The sequence below is a fragment of the Cornus florida genome, unplaced genomic scaffold (genome assembly GCF_030987335.1).
Source record: "Cornus florida cultivar Cherokee Brave unplaced genomic scaffold, ASM3098733v1 CherokeeBrave_3.0.0_Hap2_Chr04, whole genome shotgun sequence".
NCBI lineage: Eukaryota > Viridiplantae > Streptophyta > Magnoliopsida > Cornales > Cornaceae > Cornus > Cornus florida.
The window spans coordinates 86,791,627-86,819,432 of NW_026775574.1; the positions used below are offsets into that span (position 1 = coordinate 86,791,627).

The 27,806-nt window shown below is 35.4% G+C and overlaps 1 protein-coding gene across 1 annotated transcript; it reads left to right on the plus strand.

The window, feature by feature from the left end:
- The first annotated feature begins 77 nt into the window (after positions 1 to 77).
- LOC132305278 (3-beta-hydroxylase-like) lies at positions 78 to 27,806 on the plus strand. Its single transcript, XM_059802945.1, has 4 exons — positions 78 to 273; positions 1,440 to 1,654; positions 25,496 to 26,380; positions 27,195 to 27,806. Exons 1-4 carry the CDS (start codon positions 78 to 80, stop codon positions 27,804 to 27,806), a joined length of 1,908 nt encoding a protein of 635 aa, XP_059658928.1.

A 27,806-nucleotide genomic window follows, 5' to 3' on the forward strand; every position in this document is an offset into this window, starting at 1 on the left:
TAGAACCAAAGTGGTCATGGAGTCTATAAATATTGTATTTGATGATACAAAATCTAAGATCACCTCTTCTCAACTTGATGAAGAATAAACTAATTTTGAGGAAGGAAATAGTTGAGAATTTAAGTGGAGAAGGTGAAGAGGTTGAAGAAGATGATAATGAGGAATTAGAAGTCACCACTGATGAACCTATAGGAATTCCTACTCCATCCTTAGATATTCCCACATTTAGCAGTTCTAGAGTTCGATCAAGTCATCCAGTTAACAAATTGATAGGTCCATAGGATCAGTATGGTACTAGGAGTATAGTTCATGATCATTTAGGACATTCATGCATTGTAGATGACATAGGACACTCATGTCACATGGCTTAGTTTGTACCTAAGAATGTTGATGAAGCTCTTCAAAGTTCTGAGTGGCTTATGGGTGTGCAAGAAGAATTGCTTCAATTTCTGAAAAATGATGTTTAGGAACTAGTGCCTCAACCTAGTGATGTTAATATCATAGGGAACAAATGGATCTTTAAAAATAAACTTGAAAAATATGATCTTGTGATGAGAAATAAAGCTAGACTGGTTGTACAAGGATACACTCAAGTTGAAAGAATTAATTTTGATGAGACTTTTGCACTTGTTGCTAGACTTGAGTATATTCAACTTCTTTTTGCTCTTGCATGTCACTTTAAATTCAAATTGTTTTACATGGATGTCAAAAGTGCTTTTCTAAATAGTATTTTGTAGGAAGAAGTTTATGTAGCACAACAAAAAGGTTTCATTGATCCACAGAATCCTGATTTTGTGTTTTATCTTAAAAAGACTCTTTATGATTTAAAGCAAGCATCTAGAGCATGGTATGAAAAGTTAACTTCTTATTTAATGCATAAAGGCTTCAGAAGAGGAGGAGTTGATAAAACATTGTTATTTTCAGGAAAGGAAAAGATTTTTTTATCGCTCAAATATATGTGGATGATATTGTTTTTGGTGCTACATGTGATAACTTTGTTAATAATTTTGCTAAGGATATGAATAACACTTTTGAAATGAGCATGGTTGGTGAACTGACTTTCTTTCTAGGTCTCCAAGTGAAACAACTTAATGATGGGATTTTCATATCTCAATCAAAATATGCAAAATAGCTAGTTAAGAAGTTTGGTATGAAAGATTCAAAGCATGTGCAAATCCCTATGAGTACTTCGTCCAAATTGAATAGAGACTCTAATCCTAACAAGGTTGATCATTTCTTGTATAGGAGGATGATTGGTAGCTTGTTGTATTTGGCAGCAATTAGGCCAGATATTTCATTTAATGTAGGTGTTTGTGCTAGGTATCAAGCTGATCCTATATAATAACATATTCTTGCAGTCAAACGCATTATTCGTTATGTCAATAGTACATTGAATTATCGATTGTGTTATTCTTCTGAGTCTAACTCTGAGATTGTAGGCTATACTGATGTTGATTGGGCTGGTAACATGGATGATAGAAAGAGTACTTCGGGTGGTTGTTTCTATGTTGGTACTAATCTTGTTTCATGGTATAGTAAGAAGCAAAATTGTAGATCTTTATCATCTTGTGAGGCTGAATACATTGCTGCTGGAAATTATTGTACACAATTTCTTTGGATGAAACAAATGCTTCGGATTATGGAGTTGATCAAGGTACTATTGCTATCTTTTGTGATAATACTAATACAATAAATATTTCAAAGAATCTATTTTTGCAGTCTAGGACTAACCACATTAACTTTCGACATCACTTTCTTTGGGAACTTGTTGAATAAAATGTCATGTCTTTGCAAAAAGTGCACACTGATCATAATTTGGCTGATATTCTCATTAAACCATTAGATGCTCCTAAGTTTTCTCATTCTAGGAAATCTATTGGTGTCTGTTGTCTTGATTAGATGCATTGCAAGGACAAAATCTAGAAATGATTTTCATGCATATCTTGAGAGTCTAGATTATATTTTTGGGAAGTTAAGCAAACCATATTGATTAAGCATGTTGAACACAAGGAATTTAATGACACATGGATTATCTGTAGAAAGCATACTATGGCTATGAATTGATGAAATTGGTTTTGATTACTTATTTTGTATAGTAAATGAATTATTGATAGTACATTTACTTGAGATATCATTTACTTGGTCAAAGATAATGTTGATATGATTGATCATTGTCTTGGACTTGACCTCAGGTTTACACTCGATATTCGTAGAAGAGTAGTACATACATCAGACAACACTCCACGAATACTCTAACCCTTTTAAAGTGTGATTGCGTTTACTTCTATTCTTTAATCATCTTAATGATGTAGAAGAAGATCTATTTCATCTGATCGATGTTAATACGACTGTATGATCACGATCAGGATTTGAACACCATAACTCTAAACTTACTTTGTGTTTAAGTGTATGTGTTCCAGAAAGATATCAGAAAAATCAACTATGATTTTCTGCAAACATAATCTTCCTAAGGCTTTGAATAATATCTAAATAATAATGTAAAAGCGGTAAATAAATTGATGTATATGACATGGTTTATATAGATAATAGAATGACCTAATCCTTCTGAAAATAAGAAAAAAATTTGTGCAAAGGATTTAGTACAATTCTTGACTAACTTGGAAACAATTCAGAATAAGGAAACTGAAATTATATAATAAACAGGACTTCTTGAACCGGTTCAAAGAAGCTGAACCGATTTAAGTTTGGCAAAGACTTTTCAAAGCGAAACTTAAGCATCTTGAACCGGTTCAGAGGGGCTGAATCGGTTCAAGGTTGGCAGCCTTGAAATTTTGGTTCCTTCAGCCTAGATTCATTTTAGGGTACGTTCTGAACAAAATGGAAAGTGTAGAATGTGTCCAACCTTGTTTAGAATCCTTCCTAAAGTGTTGTTCTTACCTTTATCTTCGAATAATCTTCAAATATGGTAACTTTGTACAACTTCCCAGTTCTTTATTTCCTGTCGAACTTGATAACTTATAGAAAAAGTAATCTAAATTATAACTCGACTTGGACTTGATTTGTCTATGATAATTACCAAAAATAAATTAGTATCTCACAATCTCCCCCTTTGGCAATTTCGTGATAAAATTCTAAAAACAATTTTCGCAATCTACCCAAAGCAAAAAAGTAAATTACAGTCATTGTTAAAAGGCAAAATATGAAATATGACCACCATTCTTCTTGGACATAAGGCTTGACCTGAATTGATTCCTGCACATCATAGAATGCTCAACTTGTGTAGTTTTTAAAGCAAGATTTTTCTCTTTCTAACTTAAATCAAAATTCTGCATCTCAAAAGTTTTTAATGAACCTACCATCTCATCAACTTGACAGGTAGTTAAATCCCAATGTTCAGAGATGGTTTCAACCCTAATCTGAAATCTTTTAGGTAAAGACCTTAAGATTTTCTCACAGATTTTTTTATCACTAACTTTTTTCCATAGGTGACACATTTTAGAAATTATTTCAAGAAGACTAGAATAAAAATCAGAAAAGGATTCATCTTCTTTCATCACAATGTTACCAAATTTATGAGAGAACAACTGAATTTTGAAAATTTTCACTTTCGAAGTTCCTTCATGAGTAACCTGCAAAATATCCCAAGCTTCTTTAGCAGTTTTACAATCAGAAATTCTAGCATATTCAGATGGAACAACAGAATTAATAATTGAATATAAAGCTTTGCCATTAACATCATTACGCTCAGTTTCAATAGTAGTAAAAGTAAAAGTATCTTTTAACTCGTTAACTATTCTATCATCTATAGTTACATCTACTGTAGGAGGTGTATAACCAGATTCAACTATCGCCCAAGTTTTACCATCAGAATTTTACAAATAAACTCTCATATTTGATTTCCAAAAATTCTAATTATCTTCTTCAAAAAAAGGACCACATTGATTAGAACTGCCTTTTTTCAATGCATATGACATGATTAAAACAATTTTTGAAAACTAAACTAAACTTTCCAACAAGGATCCACTCAATGTGTGGAGATTGGCTTTGATACCAAGTTGTGAGTCATACGCAACGGAATTTATTTTAAGAAAGTATTAGATTTTGTAAAACAGATCAGTGTCGTTACTAACTTTACTTATTCTAACAATTAATCACATACAGATAAAATAAAACAAAGTATAAAGTTAGAGATGACACCAAGATTTTAGCGAGGAAACCCGAGTTGATAAAATATGTCAACTGTTAAGGGAAAAACCTTGTGGACTATGGAGTCCAAAGTAAACCAATCCACTAAGCTTGAAACAAAATATACCGAACTGTGACTCTAACTCACACCCTATCGTTTTACCCAACACCAACTACTGATGATATTTTGCCTTTACGACTCCCCATCCAATAGCAACTTGACCTCAGACTTACACTTGATATTTGTAGAAGAGTAGCAGGTAGATCAGAGAACACTCGACGAATGCTCCAACCCTTTCAAAGTATGATTGCGTTTACTTTTTTTCTTTAATTGTTTGAACAATGTAGAAGAAGATCTGCTTCGTCTGATCGATGCTAATACGACTGTATGATCACGATCAGGATTTGAATACCACAACTCTAAACTCACTATGTGTTTAAGTGTATGTGTTCTAGAAAGATATCAGAAAAATCAACTCTGATTTTTTGTAAAAATAATCTACCTAAGGCTTTGAATATTATCTGAATAATAATGTAAAAGTCATAAATAAACCAATGTATATGACATGGTTTATATAGACAATAAAATGATGTAATCCTTCTAAAAATAAGGAAAAAAATTCGTGCATAGGATTTGGTACAATTCTTGACCAACTGGGAAACAATTTAGAATAAGGAAACTGAAGTTGTATAGTAAACAGGATTTCTTGAACCGGTTCAAAGAAGCTGAACCGGTTTAAGTTTGGCAGAGACTTTTTGAAGCCAAACTTAAGCATCTTGAACCGGTTCAAAGGGGCTGAACGGGTTCAAGGTTGGCAGCCTTGAAATTTTGGTTCCTTCAACCTAGATTCATTCTATGGTAAGTTCTAAACAAAATGGTAAATGTAGAATGTGTCCAACCTTGTTTAGATTCCTTCCTAAAGTGTTATTCTTATCTTTATCTTCGAATGATCTTCAAAAATGGTAACTTTGAACATCTTCCCAATTCTGTAGTCCCTGTCAAACTTCATAACTTACATAACAAGTAATCTGAATTACAACTCGACTTAGACTTGTTTTGTATATGATAATTGCCAAAAATAAATTAATATCACATAAAGAAGACTGATAAGTGCACAAAAAATGTTATTTTATAGTTAATAATAAATGATTAATTAATATTTTTTATTAGATAAATACTCTTATCCCTGTTTTTCATGTTTTGGAAGGGCTGATTTCAGAATAAGAAGGAAAGAGACAAAAATAGCAAGTTTATGAGATTATACAATCAGTCAAATTCAAATTTGACTTTCCATCAAATCAACAAAGATCAGACCAAATTGGAAAGCACATCAAGTCAAAGATCAAGCCAAATTTGAAAGCATCAAGATTTTAGGAAGATTTTATTTTATTTCACTTATGTAATTAGAATTTTCTCCTCCCAATCATTCCATTATATTCTGTGCTCTTATTTGAAAAACTTGGGAAAAAAATATTTAAAAACCTCTTACAATTTCTTTGCCTAAAAGAAATTTGAGAGAGAGAGAGTACAAAGACATGATTTGACGTTCTCTCTCTTTACAAATTTTCTTCCACCCTTCATCGATTAGGTTTTGAAACAACACTAACCTTTACTGATAAAAACATATGTGTGTATATATGTCACTCTGGCACTCTAAAATGAAACCTTCAAAAAAATTTCCAAGAGAGAGAGTACAAAAGATGTGGATTTGACCTTGTCTTTCTTATTTTAAAAATAAAATACAGAGCCTCTAAGTTGTGTGATGTGGAAAAGGTTGTGAAAACTTAAACTTCAAAACAATACCTAAAGGATGAATAGATTTAACTTGCTCCTTTATTCAATTTTTAGATTGTTTTAATTTTTATCTAAATTAAAACAAAATTAATAACATGAACATATAAAGTGCGATAGAGTAAGAGATGGCACCAGGAATTTTTTACGTGGAAACCTGAGGGAAAAGTCACGAAGACTTAGCCGTCCCTGGCAAAACAAATCAACTATCTCAAAGTAGTGTTGCCTTAGCCTCACAAATACTTCTGCTAAGAACTAGTTATTGAACGCCTCATTCTTACTCAATTTTGTGACTCCCCAGGACCCCGCCCAACTTTTGCAAACTTTAGGCTCACTCCTTAATCCTTGCAGAAGAGTTGTTGGAAGAACACGAATACTCTATTAACATTATATCTCCTTGGTAGTGATGGAATCACATTCCTTTTTATCACAAAGTTGTTAGGAAATAAAAAAATCTTGTTATTTTAAAAAACCAAGAGAAATCATATAAAGCTTAATATGTTGTTAATCAGATAGGGAACATATATCACTTTGTAAAAGTGTGTAATGATGCAGAACAAATGGCTAAAGATTTTGGAGCCTGTTTCGACCAACAAAAAGTCAAACGAGTGGGTTGACCTGCTTTTTTCGGATGATTTCGACGAATCCGTTTTTGACTTGGAAAGAGCCCAGTTTGACCAGGAATTCAATGCCTTTTGGTTGAATTTAATGGTTTTGGTTCGAGAATTGTATTTTTCCAATTTTGAATATTTTTGAATTTTCATTAGAAGACTAAACGGATTCCAATTACTTTCCTTTTTGGTATTTAGCAGTTTTTAGTAATTAAGTTTCTTTCATTTTTTTTATCGAATTTTCGAAACAAGTTTGTTTTTGAGCAGTTTCCTTACCGCTTTTAGGATTTTCTTTATGTTATTAGGTTATGTTTGGTGTGAGTGAATGGAATCAAATGAAGGTGGAATGGAATGCATTTGTTTCCATTCTCTTGTTTAGTGTGTCACATTAAAAGTGGAATGACCATTCCTAGGGAATGCCCATTCCATCAAAAAGGTGGAATACCCATTCCACTTCTTGAGAGGTGGAATGACCATTCCATTCCCACTAAGAATTAATAAAGTAATAAAATAATTTAAAAGAGATAATTCACGCATACACTGATAAGCGCCGAATACTGTATATTCAAGCGCCCTAAATTACATTAACAAAGTCCATTAATTGATTATTTTATGTAGATTATCTCCATTTGCATGTTTTTGTACATTTTCAGGTTAAATTGCAAAAAGGAAGCAAAAATGATGCCTTGTGGAATTTTGAACAAAAAGGGTAACAATTCTGAAATTCAGGCAGTAGTAGAACCTGACTTTTGTTGCCATTTTCGACCTAGGAAACTCAAGAACTGGACTTCCATCATAACATGAAAGATTTATAGCTCTGAATGAGCTTTCTAAATCTTCAAGCATTTTGTTATTCGGAGTTCGGAGCAGAGAGTTATGATCTTCTTACCAGAGGTGCGCAGAACTGCCTGGCAGCACCGAAGTGCTGCCTTTCTCCCCATTTTCGACCAATCAGACTTGAGAATTGGGTCTTCATCAAAACATGAAGTTTTTAAAGCTCTGAATTAGCTCTCCAAATCTTCAAATAGATCATCATTCGGAGTTTGGAATACAAAGTTATGGTCATTCTTCCACAGTGGGTCAGTGATGGGCAAGAATTGCATGTTACACATTACACTAATTTCGAGTGCTCGAGGCCACCCTTCGAGTGCTCAAAATTTGGCCAGATTGCAGCTCGGAAATGAACCCCTCTTCAGCCCACTTGTGCATTGGTTTCCACATTTCCACCCTCCTTCTTTATGGAGTGGTTGGGAATGTCTTTGGAGGGGAGAGAGAGCTTGGTTGAAAGATATAAGGCAACTAAGGGCCACATGCATCATATCATTCAATCTTACAAGATTAGAGGAGAGAGAAGAGAGCAAGGAAGAGGTTGTTCTTGAGTGCTACAGTAGGAGCTCAAAAATGGAGATGGATCCCTCTTCTTCTTCTTCCATTTTTGTATCAATGGAGAGCTAAACCTCCATCTAGGGAGGTGATAAAGCTCCTCCCTTGTAAGCATGTGCTAGTGTAGATTTTATTTTGGGGAGAACAATGTATAGTTTTTGGTTATTTTATGATCTAGAGCATCATATTTGTTGTAATGAACTTTAATGTCTATACATGATTATTTTGAGTTATTCCTCTTGTCTTAGATGATTGCTTCTCTTAATCATAATGCTTACACTTTCATAGTGACAATGGAAGTTAGATCATGAAATGGTTTTATTGACATGAAGTTGGAGAACTTAGATAGTCCATTGCTTAGGATTCCCCTTTGATGGTCTATGCTTAATTCCTAATTTTATATGCTTTCATCATACCATTAAGGACTTGATAATCTTGGGCTTAGGGAGCATGTGAAGGCTACACCCTAGTTTAGGTGGCTTGAGTATGTGAACCTTTAATGGATTATTCTTGTTGTTGATTTAATGAACTTCTTGAAAATACTATAGTAACCAAGTGTTGCCATGTATCATGACCATCATTTATGTTGTTTTTCCCCAATTTAATCTTAATCTAGCATGTGTATAGGGTTGGAGTGAATTCATCTCCCTAGTCTTTTCTACTTGTATCTCACTTCTTCAATTTCATTTCAATCTATTGTTTTATGCATTTTAATTTCTTAGTTTAGTGACAAACACACAAACCCTTTATAAACCCCTCATCACTCTAAAATGACTTTAGATACTTAGGTTGCCTTAAGACTAGCGCAGTCCCAGTGGTTCGACTTACCCGTCCAATAGCCCTATTTTACAATGATTCGTGCTATTGCGAAGAGGGTTGATTTATAATTGATTTCGACCGTCGATCAATTTTTGGCGCCGTTGCCAGGGATTTGCAAACGGTTTAGCAACCAAAGTTTAGGGTTAAATTTAGTTTGATTGTGCATATTTTTCGTGTGGTTTAACCATGTTCGTGTTGTAAGATTCTAGGGACTCGAATCTCGTCGTGGGAACGCTAGCAAAGCGTAAGTCTAGAGGACCCCAGGTAAGTTTCTTGACCTTTTAGTTTCACGTTGTAAGATATTGTGCATGTGTTAAGTTTAGAAGTAATTAATTTATTTGCAAGCCCTTGTTAAGGCTATATTATTGTTTTAATTCTGTGTATAAGCATCGGTCCTTGTCGTGGCCATTTATTTTCTGTCTTGATAATTGAGGAGAAAGGGAACATCGTATGTGGAGTTGTGGATAATGAATTGTTTTGTTAATTATATGCTGTGCTGTTGATGTTCGGTCGTAGGTCACTCTCTCTACCCACAATCGATTCACCCATTGATATCAATTCTCTTGAAAGAACTCTTAGAAGAAACCTTAGGGAATCTACTCTTACAAGGGATCTTGAAACTGAATTTAATACAATGGGAGATAACGTAGGAAATCCGGGGAATGAAAGGGCTGAAATTCCTAATGTAGAATCAATGACTCTTAGAGATCATTTCATCCCTACCACCTATGCTTCTCCTTCTTGCATAGTAATGCCAAACATCAATGCAGCTCAATATGAGATCAAATCAAGCACCATCCAAATGCTTCCATCATTTCATGGCTTTGATAATGAAGATCCATATAAGCATCTTGATGAGTTCCTTGAAATCTGTTCGACCATCCGGTTGAGAGGTTTTCTGGACAATGCACTCCATCTCCATCTTTTCCCATTCTCCCTAAAGGATAGGGCAAAATATTGGTTGAACTCCCTCGCTCCCAATTCCATTACTTCTTGGGCCCATCTGCAACAAGAATTCCTTAAGAAGTATTATCCGGTGAGTAAAACCAACTAAATGAGGCGTTCAATTCTTAGCTTTTCTCAAACTGATGGAGAACAACTCCATGAGACTTGGGAAAGGCTACAAGACCTTCTTCGGAAATGTCCTCATCATTTGATTCCAAAATGGCAATTAGTGCAAACTTTCTATGCTGGCTTGATCGAACCCCATAGATTCATGGTTGACTCTTCTTGTGATGGGATGTTCATGTCCAAGAATGCGGATGAGGCTTGGACCCTACTTGAGAATTTAAGCGAAAAATTCACTTCAACATAATTCTCGTAGGGCTCCGGCCTCAACCAATGCAAAGAACACCAACCTTTCTCAACCAAAATCAATAAGGGAGGAATCATCTCAAGTGGATGCCATAGCTCATAAATTCTACCAATTAATGGCACCACATCTCTCTCCTTCATTGTCTCAAAACTCGGCAAGTTCGGTATGTGCCTCATGTAATAGTCCATTTCATCTCTCGAAAGATTGCCCCACACCGGAGCAATTTCCCAATCCCAACCAAGAGCAAGCTAATGCCATGTTCTCACGGCCCGGGAACAATCCATATTCCAACACCTACAATCCGGGTTGGCGAGATCACCCGAATTTCTCGTGGCGGCAACAAGCCCCACAAAATTCCCAATTCCAAAACCAAGGGCAGCAAAATCAGCCCTCTTCTCAATATCAAGGTAGACCATTTCAAGCCTCTTCAAGCTACCGTCCTCCTTACAATCTAAATGTTTCCAATCAACCTCCTATGTATCCAACCGATGAGATAGTAGCTGCAAAGAAGCAAATGATGGAATCATTAAATAAGCAAATAATGGATTCCAACAAGCAACTCTTGACATCCTTGTAGCCTACTCTCCAAATGGTTCACTCTCATACTCAATCCATAGCTAATCTCAAAAATCAAGTGGGCCAAATAGCTAACTCGGTGAATCAATTGCTTCAAAAGGATAAGGGCAAGCTCCCCTCTCAACCTTTTGAAAATCCTAGAGGAATGCATGTGATTGATGAAACCCCTCCTCCGAGTAGGCCGACTCATGAGCAAGTTCAAGCAATCACCACCCTTCGGAGTGGTAGAGTGGTTGACAACAAGGTTGATGGAGACAAAGATGAACAAGATCCTCCTCTGAAAAATCCAAATTCAAGCTCTTCTAATCCAAATCCAAGCTCTTCTAATCCAAATTCTTGTCCAAATACCATTCACGGAAATCCCACACATGTCACCCCAAATGTGGAAACTACTTATGAGCCAAAAGCTCCGTTTCCTCAACGTCTTCAAGAGTCGACACATTTTGGGAACAAGAATTGTAAAATTCAAGACATGTGGGAAGTTTTCAAGCAAGTGAAGATTAACTTGCCCCTCTTAGATGCTATCAAGCAAATTCCTCCCTATGCAAAATTTCTCAAAGATTTGTGCACTCAAAAGCGCACTTCTAAAAATCATTTGCCAAAAAAGGTGAGGTTGACTGAAAATGTTAATGCTATCATTCAGCACAGCACTCCTCCGAAGTATAAGGATCCGGTGCCCCCACAATCTCTTGCGTCATTGGTGACAGAAAAATCGAGAGGGCCCTCCTTGACTAAGGAGCTAGTGTGAATTTAATTCCATATTCAGTCTACCTACAACTTGGTTTGGGAGATCTTAAGCCGACTTCCGTGGTTTTGCAACTTGCCGATAGATCGGTCAAGCATCCACGAGGCATTTTTGAGGATGTTATCATCAAAGTGGACAAATTCTACTTCCTGGTAGATTTTGTGGTACTTGATACGGAACCGGTCCATGACCCAAAAAAGCACATTCCCGTGATCCTTGGTAGGCCATTTTTAGCCACGGCTAATGCATCAATTAATTGCCGAACTGGGGTGATAGACATTGCTTTTGGAAACATGCAAGTCAAACTCCACATCTTTCATGCAACTCAACATCCCTCCAATGAGGATGATTGTTTTCTTGTGGATGTCATTGATGAAGTGGTCGAAGAATCTCTCCCCTTCATTCTAAGCAAAGATCCTCTTGAAACTTGCATGTCCCATTTTGACTTCTCAAACTTTGATGTTGATCAAGCCATTCAAGAAGTCAATTCCTTGCTTGATATTAATGCCATCATGGATGTACCTCCTTGGAAAATTCCAAAAGAACCACTTCCACAACTTTCCACTACTCCTCCGGTCCCATCATTGCTATCTCCGCCACAACTTGAACTTAAGCCGCTCCCGGCCCATCTCAAGTATGTATTCCTTGGTCCAAAGCAAACCCTTCCGGTCATCATTGCCTCGGACCTTCAAAAAGACCAAGAAACCAACCTTTTAGCGGTGCTCCAAGAGCATAAAGAAGCTATTGGTTGGACAGTGGCAGATTATTGACCCCTCCATTTGTATGCACCGCATTCATATGGAGGATGACGCAAAGCCTACTAGAGAGGTCTAGCGCCGGTTAAATCCAAATATGAAGGAAGTGGTCATGAAAGAGGTGATCAAATTGCTAGATGTGGGAATCATCTACCCTATCTCTGATAGCAAGTGGGTGAGCCCCACACAAGTTGTTCCCAAGAAATCTGGTCTCACCGTTGTTGAAAATTCGGCCGGTGAGCTCGTGCCATAACGAACTACCACCGGGTGGCGTGTGTGCATTGACTACCGGAAACTCAATTCGTCAACTAGGAAGGATCATTTCTCACTCCCATTTATTGATTAGATCCTAGAAAGGCTAGCCGGCCAAAGCTTCTATTATTTTCTTGATGGTTATTCCGGCTATAACCAAGTAGCAATCGCCCCCCAAGATCAAGAGAAAACAACATTCACATGTCCCTTTGGTACGTTTGCCTATCAACGCATGCCTTTTGGGCTTTGCAATGCGCCGGCAACGTTCCAAAGGTGTATGATGTCTATATTCTCGGATATGGTTGAAAAGTTCTTGGAAGTTTTCATGGATGATTTTTCCGTATTTGGCTCCTCCTTTGACTCGTGTCTCAAAAATTTGTCTCTGGTGCTCCAAAGATGCAAAGAGACGAATCTCATTCTAAGTTGGGAAAAAAGCCACGTCATGGTCCAAGAAGGCATTGTTTTAGGACATGTCATTTCTAAACGGGGAATCGAGGCAGACAAGGCAAAAGTTGAGTTGATCTCTAATCTTCCTCCTCTGAATTCCGTCCGTCAAATCTGTTCTTTTCTTGGCCATGCCGGATTCTATCGTCGCTTCATCAAAGATTTTAGCAAAATCTCACGGCCCTTGTGTAATCTTTTAGCCAAGGATATTCCGTTCAATTTTGATGACGCTTGCGTGGAAGCTTTCATTAAACTTCGCACTCTTCTCTCATCCGCCCCAATCATGAAACCGCCTAATTGGTCTCTTCCCTTTGAGATCATGTGTGATGCATCCGACTATGCATTAGGGGCAGTTTTGGGCCAACGTGTGGATAAACTTCCGCATGTCATTTATTATGCCAGCAAGACCATCTGCGGGTGCCCGTGCTGTCAATCGTGAGCGACCACGTGATCCTTGGGATGGCAAACAACTCAACTACGAGCTTTTTTTTCCGCTCACGGATGCCTTTGACATTCTACCCACTACTTCGTGGGCTGTAGCCGAATTGACTAACCGGCGTCTGCAGCACATTTGCGCGCCCCTTGCCAGGGTTGCCTACCCCCGTGTAGTGCGCCTCTTCTACCAGAATCTCCAATGCCCTGAAGAGCCACCCATTTCTCTCACTACATCCATTGATGGCACCACCTATGCTTTCACTATGACTGACATCATTCAGGTTTCTGGTTGCCCCATTGAGTGCCCCAATGACATTGTCAATCATGAGAATCTCCCTTTATATGAGGAGCTGGATACATTAACTGTGGAGCAGGTTGTCGCTGCCATTGGCAATGTTGACGATCCTAATAGGCCCCGGTCTTTTATCCGCAAAACCAATCTTCCGGAACGCCTCTGGTTCATTGACACTATTTTCAAGCACAATGTCTGCCCTTTGGTGCATAGCACCGAGCGTAGGGGCCTCCTTTTGCAAGCCTTATATGCCATGGACCAAGGCCAATGGTTCTCCATCCCGGAGCTCATTTGGACCATATTTATGAAGTTTTGGCATGACGCTCATAATGCACGGGCTCCACGAGTTGAAAATCAGAAATTGCCTTTGCCGTTTTTCATCACTCGGCTCCTAAAGCACAAAGGCTTCATTGTTCCTCCCCATGAACCAAAAGGCGAAAAGATTAAAAATTTTACCAAGCGCCGGTGGATTAATGTTCTTAGCCATTCTAGTACCCCTCAGCCTGCTGCCCCCCTGTTCATCCAAGCTCCACCTCCTCCTCTTTCTGAGGATGCTTCCACGGCAGCGGCCGCTACAAGGGTAGAGCCTCCGGTCGACTCTCAGCAGGACCAGGCTTTCATCCGGGCTAGCATTACTGGTATTCATGAGCGAATGGATCGTTTTGAGAATACCTTGTCCGCGTACACTCGGACTATGTGTGCGACTTCTTCACGTGCCGAAGAAGATCGTCGTCTTGCTGCTGAAGACCGCCGTGTCGCAGCTGAGGAACGTCGTTTGGCTCAGGCCGACAGGCGTAAGACTCAGTCTCTCCTCCATTCCATCCTCGCCCGTCTTCCCTCTGGACTATAGCTGCTGCGAGTGTTGGACCTTATCTTTTTGTTTCATATGTACATATTTCTCTTATATCTGTTGTTTTACTTTTGCACTGTAAGAATTTGCTATGTATAGGTTGCTCTAGTAGACATGATCCCTGTACAGCTCTTTTTGTAATCATGTAAACTCTTTTTGAAATGCAAATTCTCTCTTTTCTGTTAACTTTATGTACATTATTTTTCTGTATTTATGCTTGTGCTATTAATGCTTTTTGTAGTTGTCTCTTTTTGTTTTTCATGATGCTATCTAGGTTGCGCAGTCCAATTCAAGTTTGGGGGTTCTTCTCCCCATGCCTTTTCCTCCCCCTGGTTATTTTTGTTCCTTTTTATTTTTCTGTCATTTTTTGTCTTTAACTTCAACCCATGTCCACATTGAGGATACTGTGTAGTTTAAGTTTGGGGGTGCAATATTGCATTTTTGGCATAATTTTGGTATCACTATTTTGTAAAGCAATGATAGTATAGGTTGAAACTTGTCGGAGACAAAGCATATGTTTAATACCTTGTGTATAGAAGCAATTGAGAATTTTTGAAAATAAAGGAATTTGAATTTGAAGTAATCATGCAAAATACAATGTAGTCTGTATAAATGCCTCAATTAGATTCTTGCTGGATTTACACTCTTATAAGCTTCACAATGCACAGATGCACATTGGAAACTTAACTATGAGGCATGCAACTTGATTGACCTTGACCTAGGCCTAGTTAATCTGATTTGATGAACCTAATAGATGAATATCTTTGGCATGATATAAGTTAAAAAAAAAAAAAAAAAAAATGAAGATGAGAAAGAAAGAAAGAAAATAATGACTAGTTGAAGTTCGTAGCCTTTCCAACTCGAGCCGTCTTATTTGGGAGTTGTTGGCCTAACGCTTGCTACATGGGTTGGTTAGAAAGCTTAAAGGACTTAAACATTGTACGGTCATTCAAAAAAATGTGTGTAATAAACATGGTTTGTTGGAATTCGTAACCTTTCCAACTTGAGCTATTAAGCCCTAGGAGTGTCTTTACACTTAGCACCCTAAAGCCGTCTGGTTTGGGAGTTGTTGGCCTAACGCTCGCTACATAGGTTGGTTAGAAAGCTTAAAGGATTTCAACACTGCACAACCATTTTATGTTTCACTTTTGAGTTATAATAAATTCTTAACAGGCAACAAAAGTTGTCTTGAAAATAAAATCATGCCTTAGGGACTTCATGTAAAGGGGAATTCATTGATTTGAAAACTTGTGCCTTGGAATTGGAAAAGAAAGTAAAAGCCGCATGTTGAGAATTCAATTCACTTTCACTGGAGTTTGAGTTATTTCCATTTAAGAGATGACAATTGAATTATTTATATGGACTATGATGTTGATGCATGCATGTTGAAATGGTTTTTGCCAATTTTTGTATCAATGCTTCATATATGCAAGGTAGTCTTCCCAATGATCCCGTCTCCAGCTCTTTATCTGTTTCAAGTTGTATTTGAGCTATGTTTATGTTTATTTTTGCCATGATGGATATTTTTCTAATAGCATTCCCATGTTTATCATTCCATTGAGCTTTGCATTTTGGTTTTGCTAAGGGACTAGCAAAATGTAAGTTTGGGGGTGTGATAAGCGTCGAATACTGTATATTCAAGCGCCCTAAATTACATTAACAAAGTCCATTAATTGATTATTTTATGTAGATTATCTCCATTTGCATGTTTTTGTACATTTTCAGGTTAAATTGGAAAAAGGAAGCAAAAATGATGCCTTGTGGAATTTCGAACAAAAAGGGTGCCAATTCTGAAATTCTTGCAGCAGTAGAACCTGACTTTTGTTACCATTTTCGACCTAGCAAACTCAAGAACTGGACTTCCATCATAACATGAAAGATTTAGATCTCTGAATCATCTTTCCAAATCTTCAAGAGGTTTGTCATTCGGAGTTCGGACCAGAGAGTTATGATCTTCTTACCAGAGGTGCGCAGAACTGCCTAGCAGCACTGAAGTGTTGCCTTTCTCCCCATTTTCGACCAACCAGACTTGAGAATTGGGTCTTCATCAAAACATGAAGTTTTTAAAGCTCTGAATCAGCTCTCCAAATCTTCAAACATATCATCATTTGGAGTTTGGAGCACAAAGCTATGGTCATTCTTCCACAGTGGGTCAGTGATGGGCAAGAATTGCATGTTACACATTACACTAATTTCGAGTGCTCGAGGCCACCTTTCGAGTGCTCAAAATTTGGCCAGATTGCAGCTCGGAAATGAACCCCTCTTCAGCCCACTTGTGCATTGGTTTCCACATTTCCACCCTCCTTCTTTATGGAGTGGTTGGGAATGTCTTTGGAGGGGAGAGAGAGCTTGGTTGAAAGATATAAGGCAACTAAGGGCCACATGCATCATATCATTCATTCTTACAAGATTAGAGGAGAGAGAAGAGAGTAAGGAAGAGGGTGTTCTTGAGTGCTACAGTAGGAGGAAGAGGGTGTGCTTGAGTGCTACAGTAGGAACTCGAAAATGGAGATGGATCCCTCTTCTTCTTCTTCCATTTTTGTATCAATGGAGAGTTAAACCTCCATCTAGGGAGGTGATGAAGCTCCTCCCTTGTAAGCATGTGCTAGTGTAGATTTTATTTTGGGGAGAACAATGTATAGTTTTTGGTTATTTTATGATCTAGAGCATCATATTTGTTGTAATGAATTTTAATGTCTATACATGATTATTTTGAGTTATTCCTCTTGTCTTAGATGATTGCTTCTCTTAATCATAATGCTTACACTTTCATAGTGACAATGGAAGTTAGATCATGAAATGGTTTTATTGACATGAAGTTGGAGAACTTAGATAGTCCATTGCTTAGGATCCCCCTTTGATGGTCTATGCTTAATTCCTAATTTTATGTGCTTTCATCATTCCATTAAGGACTTGGTAATCTTGGGCTTAGGGAGCATGTGAAGGCTACACCCTAGTTTAGGTGGCTTGAGTATGTGAACCTTTGATGGATTATTCTTGTTGTTCATTTAATGAACTTCTTGAAAATACTATAGCAACCAAGTGTTGCCATGTATCATGACCATCATTTGTGTTGTTTTTCCCCAATTTAATCTTAATCTAGCATATGTTTAGGGTTGGAGTGAATTCATCTCCCTAGTCTTTTCTACTTGTATCTCACTTCTTCAATTTCATTTCAATCTATTGTTTTATGCATTTTAATTTCTTAATTTAGTGACAAACACACAAACCCTTTATAAACCCCTCATCACTCTAAAATGACTTTAGATACTTAGGTTGCCTTAAGACTAACGCAGTCCCAGTGGTTTGACTTACCCGTCCAATAGCCCTATTTTACAATGATTCGTATTATTGTGAAGAGGGTTGATTTATAATTGATTTCGACCGTCGATCATACACACACTATATAAAATAATATATATATATATATATATATATATATATATATATAATATGTATCTATATGCTGTTTGTTCCCCCTCTCTCTATCTGGTTTATTTTTCTCTCTCTATTATCTCTTTCCCTTTTATTTTTGCAAATTAATTTTTTTTAGTTAATTTTTTTTACTATTAATAAAATGTAATTTAAAGAAACAATATAAATTCATTTTATTCCAACTTTCTTACCAAACATAAGAATGAGAATGAGATTCCATTTTTACACATTTCATGTTTACAACCAAACAGTGGAATGAGAATCATTATTCTCATTCCATTCCATTCTCATTCCATTCCCACCTCCATTCTCATTCCATTCCAATTCATTCCACCACACCAAACATGCCCTTAGGGTTTTTTTTATTAATAAGTGTATGTACTATAGAGAACATCATTCATTATTAATATATTATCAGATTCCTCCGCTGTGTCTTCTCAAAATAAAGAACAACAAATAGAAAAATAAATGGTGATTTTTCTCTCATAAACTCTGATGGAGAAAAATAATTTTTATTTGTGCATCCTCCCAAAAAAAAAAAAAAAAACCCTAATGAATAGCGAGTTTATAAAGACAATATAGTTTAAGTAAATGAACAAAAAGTTGTTTTAAAAACCTATTTGACATCTAAAGATGTTTGGTGCAAAAAGGAATCGAAAACCAATTAAAAAACATGAAAACCCCGTTTTTGGTATATATAACAAGTCTATAGGATCGATATAGATTTTTGTACTATTAAATTTTGGTGTAAAAACTTATCGAATGAGTTTTAATTTTTAGTTTATCTTGTGTTCTAACAGTTGGAGCTGAATTGCATGTTCCTCGTACCATTTGATTGGAAAGAACATCTAGTAAGAGCTGATTGCTTCAATAGAAAAAGCCTAGAATATTTATATCTTCTACCTTATTATATATTTAAGTTTTTTTAGAGAGGTTTTTGAGAACAAGTTTGTTTATCTTTCTGAGATCACACACTTACACATGAGTGATTTAGGGTAATTTTCTTCCAACGGGATTTTGAAAGTATGCATTATATGTCACAAGTTGATTAAAGCAACAGAGTTCCTTAATTTATAATTCATCATATCATTGAAAGGAAGAGGAATCAATCACTATGAAGGGGACAGAGTTTTCAGCGAGAATTCATATTTTTTCAGCAACCCATCTATAAGGATTCAGGAATAAGCCTAAAGTCGAGAGCGTTTAGACGAGCAGACGCAAAGTCAGAGGCATTCAAGAACTAGTTCTTGGTAGATTGAAGAGGGTGTGAGTCTAGGACAAAGTCATTATACTTTTAATGCGAAGATATTGGTTTAGTTGCCTGAGACCAGGGACAGAGGGAGTTAAGGGCGGGAAGCACGTGCCTCCCCTGGATTTTCTCCCTTTCTTGTATTATATATATATATATATATATATATATATAATTCTAGAAGGAATGAGAAAATTCAGGGAGAGCACTATATATATATATATATATATGTTTCCTATTTTTTTCTCCTAAATTGTTTCCTTAATCATTATATTCTATATATGTAAATTAATTTCATCCCAAAAATATTACTCTCTCTCTCTCTCTATATATATATATATATATATATATATATATATATAGTCCTGACCTCTTGCTCCCCATAGAGCAAGAAAATTAATCCACACTTTTTATATAGACCGTTAGATTTAATCTAACGGTCATTTTTCAAACCCACCGTTGGCCTTTCCTGTAATACCCCCTAATTTCGGAACACGGGTTGATCAAGTCCGCGCACAAAATTAGGGAATATCAAAACAATTAAAGTATTTAAACAAGCACAGATTACAAAATGAAATAAAGAATAAAATAAAACACTGAAGAAATCTAATTAATAGTAAATCCATTAATAACTTCCAAATGGTTACAGTTCGGGAATCCCGTAACTCAAGGACCCCTTAACCAAAAGTTACTATGTAGAATTCCAACCAAATAAATACTAATCTCAACTGTAACAATAATAATATCCTACTTGTAAATAAATAGAAAGAATGGATAAGTCCTCCAGCTGCGGATCCTCAACCTTGAGACTTGACCTTCTAACAACCTGAAAAATAAATCGCGGGTTAAACCCTACGAACAAGTTCCCTCTACCAAACCTCTGAAAGCCAATAAACAAATCATCTATATCAAAACAAACCCTGATAAAGTTTAAACTTTAATATACCATGCTATAAATATATATAAATACTTTTATACAATACAATAATCCTATCTATTAATAGGTGCAATTAAATTGTTAAATCCATTTACCAACGATTAATTAATAATCAGACCTAGACCAAAACCATCATTTATAAGTTTCCTATAAAATAAACTCCACTCACCTTAATTCCAACCTAACCAGTAATTTAACATTTTAGCTATAAATTACATTTAAATGAATAATCCACTAAAATCCAAAACCTAGTAATACTTTTGATTGTTTAAATTACATGTTCAGAAATTTAAACTTTCACAAATCATTCATGTCTCCACCCACAATATTTTATTAATATATACCAAGTAATACACTAATATGTAACCACTAGATTATTCTAATTTAAGAATATCTAACTTAAATCCAACTCATACCTACCGTACACATAGATGAATTTAATCATCTAACATACATAGCAATTTAATTTTGCTATAGCAATTCAACCATGCTATTATGAATATATTTATCTATATATTGGCAACTCAACCATGCCTCCTCAAGTATATATATTTATACTTTTAATTAGCAATTCATCCATGCTTTCCACGTATGTATTTTATCTATACAAATAATAAGGCAATATATTTAAGCCTTTGGCAACTCATCCATGCCTACAATTCAACCATGTACCAACCTTAAACTTAACTAATAAGCTAAATCACACATACACATCTCATGCATATAATAAGCATGTCAATAATTAATAACCCACATATTCAGATACACCAAATAAGACTTATAATAATAATTATCTTAAATGATATCCATATACAAATATATTATGTAATATATACGTATATAATATCTTCCATACTATATATACATATACAGATGTATATATATATAACTACTTCCTTCCATCCTAATCGCAAGTTAAATAAACCATATACTCATGTACGATTATAGATAAATAACTAAATAAATAAATAAATAAATAAATATATATATATATATATATTCATTTCCTTCTATAATAATCATTAATTTATTCTGTTACACACGCTAAAGGCTACCACATATCTTAGCAACACTCTACAGCCTTTAGAAAAACTAGAACACATCGAGACTTATTCTAGAACCTCTCCGGACTTTACCGGACCCTTTTGAGACACCAAATACCTTACCACGCGCCTCTACACTCTCCGAAGCACCTTGCACGCGCTTCCACACATCTTTCCACGCACGCACGCGCTCACACGCGCCCTCACACGCGCCAGAGAGTGAGCGCACGCTCACACGCGCTGCCACGCGCGCGCACGCGCGGCCACGCGCTGCCACGCATGCTGGCTACTCCTCTTGCTGACGCGGCGCGCTCCTATTGGTTAGTTGTACCGCGTCCCTGCTGGTGCGCTGCAGCGAATCAATCCACCATCATCCACCTCATCCAACGGTCTAGATCAGCGTAGTCATCAACATATTATACACCCTATTGCACTGAATCAATCTATTATGTATTTCAAAATTCAATGCCCCAGATTCACATGCACATACTTTTAGCATAGGCCGCACCACACTGGAATATCGCCTTTCTAAACTACCATCAGTGCGTAAACATATACAGTATATATATATATATAATTAATTTGCACATATATAATTATATATATATAATTCTAAATATCCGAATTTTTCTAAAAAAATATCAAATCAGTCCAGAAAATTCTAGGAAAAATCCACAAGCTTAATTTATTAATTTTGGCCATAACTAAATATATGTAATTATATTTTGGTCCATTTAATTTAATTAATCACGCTATATAAAGTTAAAACAAACTATAAGAAAATTTCAGAAATAATATTTAATTAACCTTCCCTCACATACAATATTTAAACTATCCGAACAATTCATACATATATTCACATGTTTAAATCTATAAAAAAAATTTCAAAAAAATAAACATGCTCATCTAATTCGATTAATAATTTAATTCAATACAATACAATTATTATTTCAATAATCAAGGTGATAAGTTTATGAGTTCTAAGAGGAGAAGTAAAGAAGAACTCGCCTTTTCTTTTCCAGATCCGGTCTCCTCTTACGTTCTTTGATCCGGCCTCCTCCTCGTTAGCCCTTCTTCTTCTCTCTCTAATTCTCGTATTTTTCTAACGTAGAAAAACTCCTAACCCTAAAGTCTTATATGTCTATTTATACACATCCAAAAACCTAAATCCTTTTCCCATTAGGATTATCATATAAAATAAATAATATTTATCTTTTAAATAATATATATACATACATATATTTTAATATAAATATATATATATTACCTTCCATATATAACCATTAGTTAAATAAATTATATATACCTATATATATCAATATATAATTATATTGACATATATGCCCCTACACATGATTTAATAATGAATTAATATACACATGTAATTATATAGGTATAATTATGCAAAGATAATTGTTAAATATCCTCCCAACCACGGGCCTTTACCAATTAACCCAACAAGGCTTCCTTCAAGCCCAATACCACATCCGTTGATCCAACTTCCTTTAATCCCAATCCAAATAACTTAAATACCTAAGATAATGAAATTAAATTTAATAGCTACCAATAATTAACAATAAAGTTACACCAATATAAAATCACGCAAATCAAATAAACACTTCACTAACTAGCATTCCACAAATCAAACACCATATAAATTTAACAATTAAAATTACAAAATATATAATCTAATTAAAACAATACAATTTACCTACGCACTTAATTAAATAAAACAAATCACAACTATCAAGCACCTAATTAAATAAAACAAATCACTTAAAAAAAATAATAATAATATAATATAAATTAATTTAATTAATAAATCCTTTTTAAAATATTGGGGTATTACATTTCCTTTTAACACAAAACCACTCTTACTCTATTTTTTGTTTCTATATTTAATTTTACCATTACCACTTACGTAACAATGAAAGGTAATTATCAACTCTGTCTCCATTTCTTCGTGTGTTGAATTTGAATCCATGGACAGAAGTGTAGAAAAATGATTACTCTCCATGGATAAGGTTGTGAGAAGAGCTTCACCCATTTTTTTTGGGTTACCTTGTTGTTTTTTAGGTGAATTCTATAGTCCCACCATAGTCAGTAGATCATCATCATCCAATAATCAAATTCACAAATTCAATAATGAATTTCACCAAATACTTAACTTCAAATTGAAATACAAAGAATTTTGTTCAAACTTTAAATGAAATTTTCTTCAATTTCAAGTCCAATAAATTAATTCAATATTCCAAAATGCAATATTACAGTATATTTGTTGGTAAATTTACTTATACTAAAGAAGTATATTAATTTACTTATACTGAGAACAATAAGTTTTTTTAGGAAAAAGTTATAATATCGTACTGTTGTTGCAAAATTGAAAGATAGGAGTATTGTTTTTCTTTCAAAGAAACATCTAAATAAAAACATTTTTTTAAGTAAAATATACTGGTATTATTTTTTTTCAAATTTTTTTATTTTTATTTTGATAATTACCTTTAATAGGTGATAATGGTAAAATTAAATATAGAAACTAAAAATAGGGTGATGGTTGTTTTGTGCTAAAAAGAAATACTGTAGGTGGGTTTGAAAAATAACCATTAGATTAAATCTAACGGTCTATATAAAAAGTGTGGATTAATTTTCTTGATCCATAGGGAACAAGAGATCAAAACTCTCTCTATACTAATAAACATTGACTTATATGCATGTACAATATTATTTTGTAAATATATGTTATAGTGTACAATACTCCAATGTGCCACCCTGAAAAAAATTCTGGTGTCATCTCCCAAATTTACTATTACTTGCTTTACTTTATTAGTTTATGTACTGATCGTGTATTCTTAATCGATCACAAAAATTAGGCAAGTTGACCTATTTAGCCCCCCTAGGTCATTAATTTGTTGGATCACACTCAAGTAACAAAATAGTTTATGCATCGTGCAACTCATAAAGTTCGACCGGTTGGTAAAAGTTCAACTGACGGGACTTTGCAAAATGCATTTGCTGAAGTAGTTGGACAAGTCGGTCAAAGTATGATCGGTCGGACTTTGCATAATTTGGATTTTTTTCAATTAAAACCATATATTCTAAGTCCTTACCCCACCAAACTTCAAATGCATAGTGTGCTCCTCACTCACATACCTGCACTTAATGATATCATCCAATTCCATAATATCGAACCACTTGCTGTTTAGCTCAAATCGAGATGCAAAATTAAATAAAAATTACAACTCGATCAACAAATTTTGACAATGAAAATTTTCAATTAAAATGAAGTTTCTCAGAGAGCTAGCTAGAAGTCCCATTATTTTTCTATCATTATTTTTATTTCAATCGTAAATGGAGATATCGATTAGGTTAAAAACACTTAAAATGATTTATTTTAGGTGCACCATAAGGGACAATGAGTTTCTCTTACTGTAGAGGATTTTGATCCCAAGGGTGTTAGTTATGCATGTTTAAAATCAAACTCTTATAAAGATGTTATTTTTTATTATTATTTTTTCACGAACTCATTTGTCTCTATGGGGATTTGAACCTTTACTTTCCATTTTGGGAGGTATAGGAAATACCACTAGGCTATACAAATTTTGGAATCATTTATATTATGTTTGAAGAGACGAAAGGTATGAAACATTCACGAATGAACAAGTAACAACTTTGAATCTATAAAATTGAGAAAAAATTATAGAGAATTCTGATATGTTATTGATAATTGAATTGTTACTTTACTATGCAGTGCATATATCTTTTTGAGCAATACTTAAGTCCTCACTAGTGAAAATCTATACCATATTTACCGCTAATGTGAACCAATAATAAATGGACACATTCTATTTTAATTACGAAATCGTAGATAGTAATCAAATCACCATCTCTGATTTGGTAAGCGGATATCTACCCATCATATTTGATTTGGTAATTAAAGATGACCTGTTCATTTATTATTGGTCTACATTGACAGTGAATATGGTGTAGATCCTTACTAGTTTATTTATTTATTTTTTAAGATAGAGGGAGTATTTCAAATTATTATAGAACGCTAAACAAACATGTCAATACCATAATATATAATTACTTTTTCTAATGCTAATTAATAAAAAATAAAACATTATGTCATAATTCGTCACATGATGCTTATTTAATTTTTTTTTTTTTTTTTTTTTTTTTCTACGAAATGCTGTAACATCGTATTTTGTAACAAAACGAATTGATGTGATCTAATAAATTAACACTACATTAATACTGAACTAATTTTTAAAAATGTTTACGAAATTTAAGATCGTTCAACACAACAATTATTCATTCATTATAAATAGGCAGCCTTGCTTTCAGATGAGGAATACTCACTCACAATTTGGGTATAGTTTTCTTGTAGATTCTAAAGCAATGTTGTTCTTATTCCAGTCCTTTTACTCTCTTCTTTCCTTGTTCTTCTCTGTAGTCTTCCTTTTGAAATGGTTGTCCAACCCAAAAACCAAAAGAAATCTGCCACCTTCTCCTTCAAAGCTCCCAATTATTGGTAATCTACACCAACTTGGTTGGTTCCCACATCGATCCCTCAAATCATTAGCTCAAAAATATGGCTCCCTGATGCTTCTTCACCTTGGCAGCAAACCAGTTCTCATCGCCTCCTCTGCTGAGGTAGCTCGTGAGATCATGAAAACCCATGATCTCAACTTCTCAACCAGACCTAAATCAAGTATTCCGAGTAGAATATTATATGCTAAGGACGTTGCTTTCGTTCCTTATGGAGAGTATTGGAGGCAAGTGAGAAGCATTTGTGTGCTTCACCTTCTAAATAACAAGAGGGTTGAGTCTTTTCACACTGTGAGAGAAGAAGAAACAACTCTTCTGGTGGAGAAGATTAAATTGTCTTCTTCTTCACCAGTGAATTTGACCGAGATGCTATTCTCACTCACGAATGATATAGTATGCCGCATAGCCTTGGGAAAGAAGTACAGTGGTAGGAAGTTAAAGAAGCTTATGGGTGAGAGTATGGAGGTGTTGGGTGTTTTCAATGTGGGGGATTATATCCCGTGGCTTTCATGGCTAAATCATGTCAATGGTTTGAATGCTAGAGTGGAGAAGGTTGCAAGTGAGCTTGATACATTAATGGAAGGTGTAGTTAAAGAGCATATTGATCGTCAGCGAAGAGAGAGCAATGGTGGTATGAATGTTGAAGATGAAGGCCGGCATGAGGACTTTGTGGACGTTTTACTTAGAATTCAAAGGGAGAATGTGAGTAATGCCTTTCCTCTTCACAAAGACAGCGTTAAAGCTGTAATCCTAGTAAGTCCAACTTTATCTCTCCCTAAAATTCAATTGCTCACTATAATCAATTCATCTTTGCATGACTCAACTGGTTGTTTCTTTGGAAAGAGTGGGACAATTCGTCAGAAACACTGCTTTGAACACGGCATGCCTCGTTGCATAAGTACTTTTTCTACAGATGGAAGGCCTCTAGCTCCAATATTGACGACATTTATCAAGAGGGAAGGTCTGAGAGTTGCCATAGACCTGCATATAGTTTTCCATGTTGACAATTTGTCACGACTCACCATTTCACAGGATTGTTATTGAAGGAATTAGAAATTTAGGACTTGGGGACTTTTTCTGGTGTGGCAATTTATATATGATTATTTAAAAGTTAAGGAAAAAACATGTTTCTTTGATCATTTGAAAAATTAACAGGGATGTGAGTTTACAATGACATGGACTTGATTTTTTGCTGGTTAGAACAAATTAATTTAGTGTCCCAAATGAAAGTTCTCTTCTTAGTTTACTTGGTATAAAACTGTAGAAATTAGTGAAATTGGTAATTCTTTTGAAGAGGTAGGGTTCTGGCATCCCATAAAAAAAATAATAATAAATAAATAAATAAATTATTATTCTTTGAAACTATGACTTAGGGCCTAAGCACTTCCAGTTATATTAATTTCTTAAATATCTTCACAAGCTTTCAGGTATATGAAACTGATCTTAATTTTAAGCAGTAATCTTGAAGCAATGATCTATGTTGAGTGACCTATTAGCCCGGCATGAGTCTCAAATTTCAAATGACTAACTTTTTAAACTTGTTACTTATCATTGGTTTTTTTTGTAGAATATGTTTGCTGGCGGAACTGATACTACATACACAAGTCTAGAATGGACAATGACAGAGCTCTTAAGACATCCGAAAGTCATGAAGAAACTGCAGAATGAGGTGCAAGAAATAGCCAAAGGCAAAGAGGACATAACTGAGAATGATCTAGAGAAAATGCACTACTTGAAAGCGGTGATCAAGGAGTCTCTGAGATTATATCCTCCTGTCCCGTTGCTAGTTCCCCGAGAATCAATTCAAGATGTGAAAGTAATGGGGTACGACATTGCAGCCGGCACACAAGTGTTTATCAATGCTTGGGCAATTGCTCGAGACCCATCATTGTGGGAAGACGCTGAGGAGTTCCGACCGGAGAGGTTCTTGAATACTTCAATAAATTTTAAAGGGCAGGACTTCCAATTTATTCCATTTGGAGCTGGCAGGAGGGGTTGCCCAGGAATTTTATTTGCCATGACTCTTGGTGAGCTTGCCTTAGCAAAGCTTGTGCTGAACTTTGATTTTGCATTGCCTGATGGAGCAAGAGGCGAGGATGTGGACTTGACTGAAGTGCCTAGTATAACCATCCAAAGAAAGAATCCTCTGCTTGTTGTTGCGACTTTATACTCTCGTTAG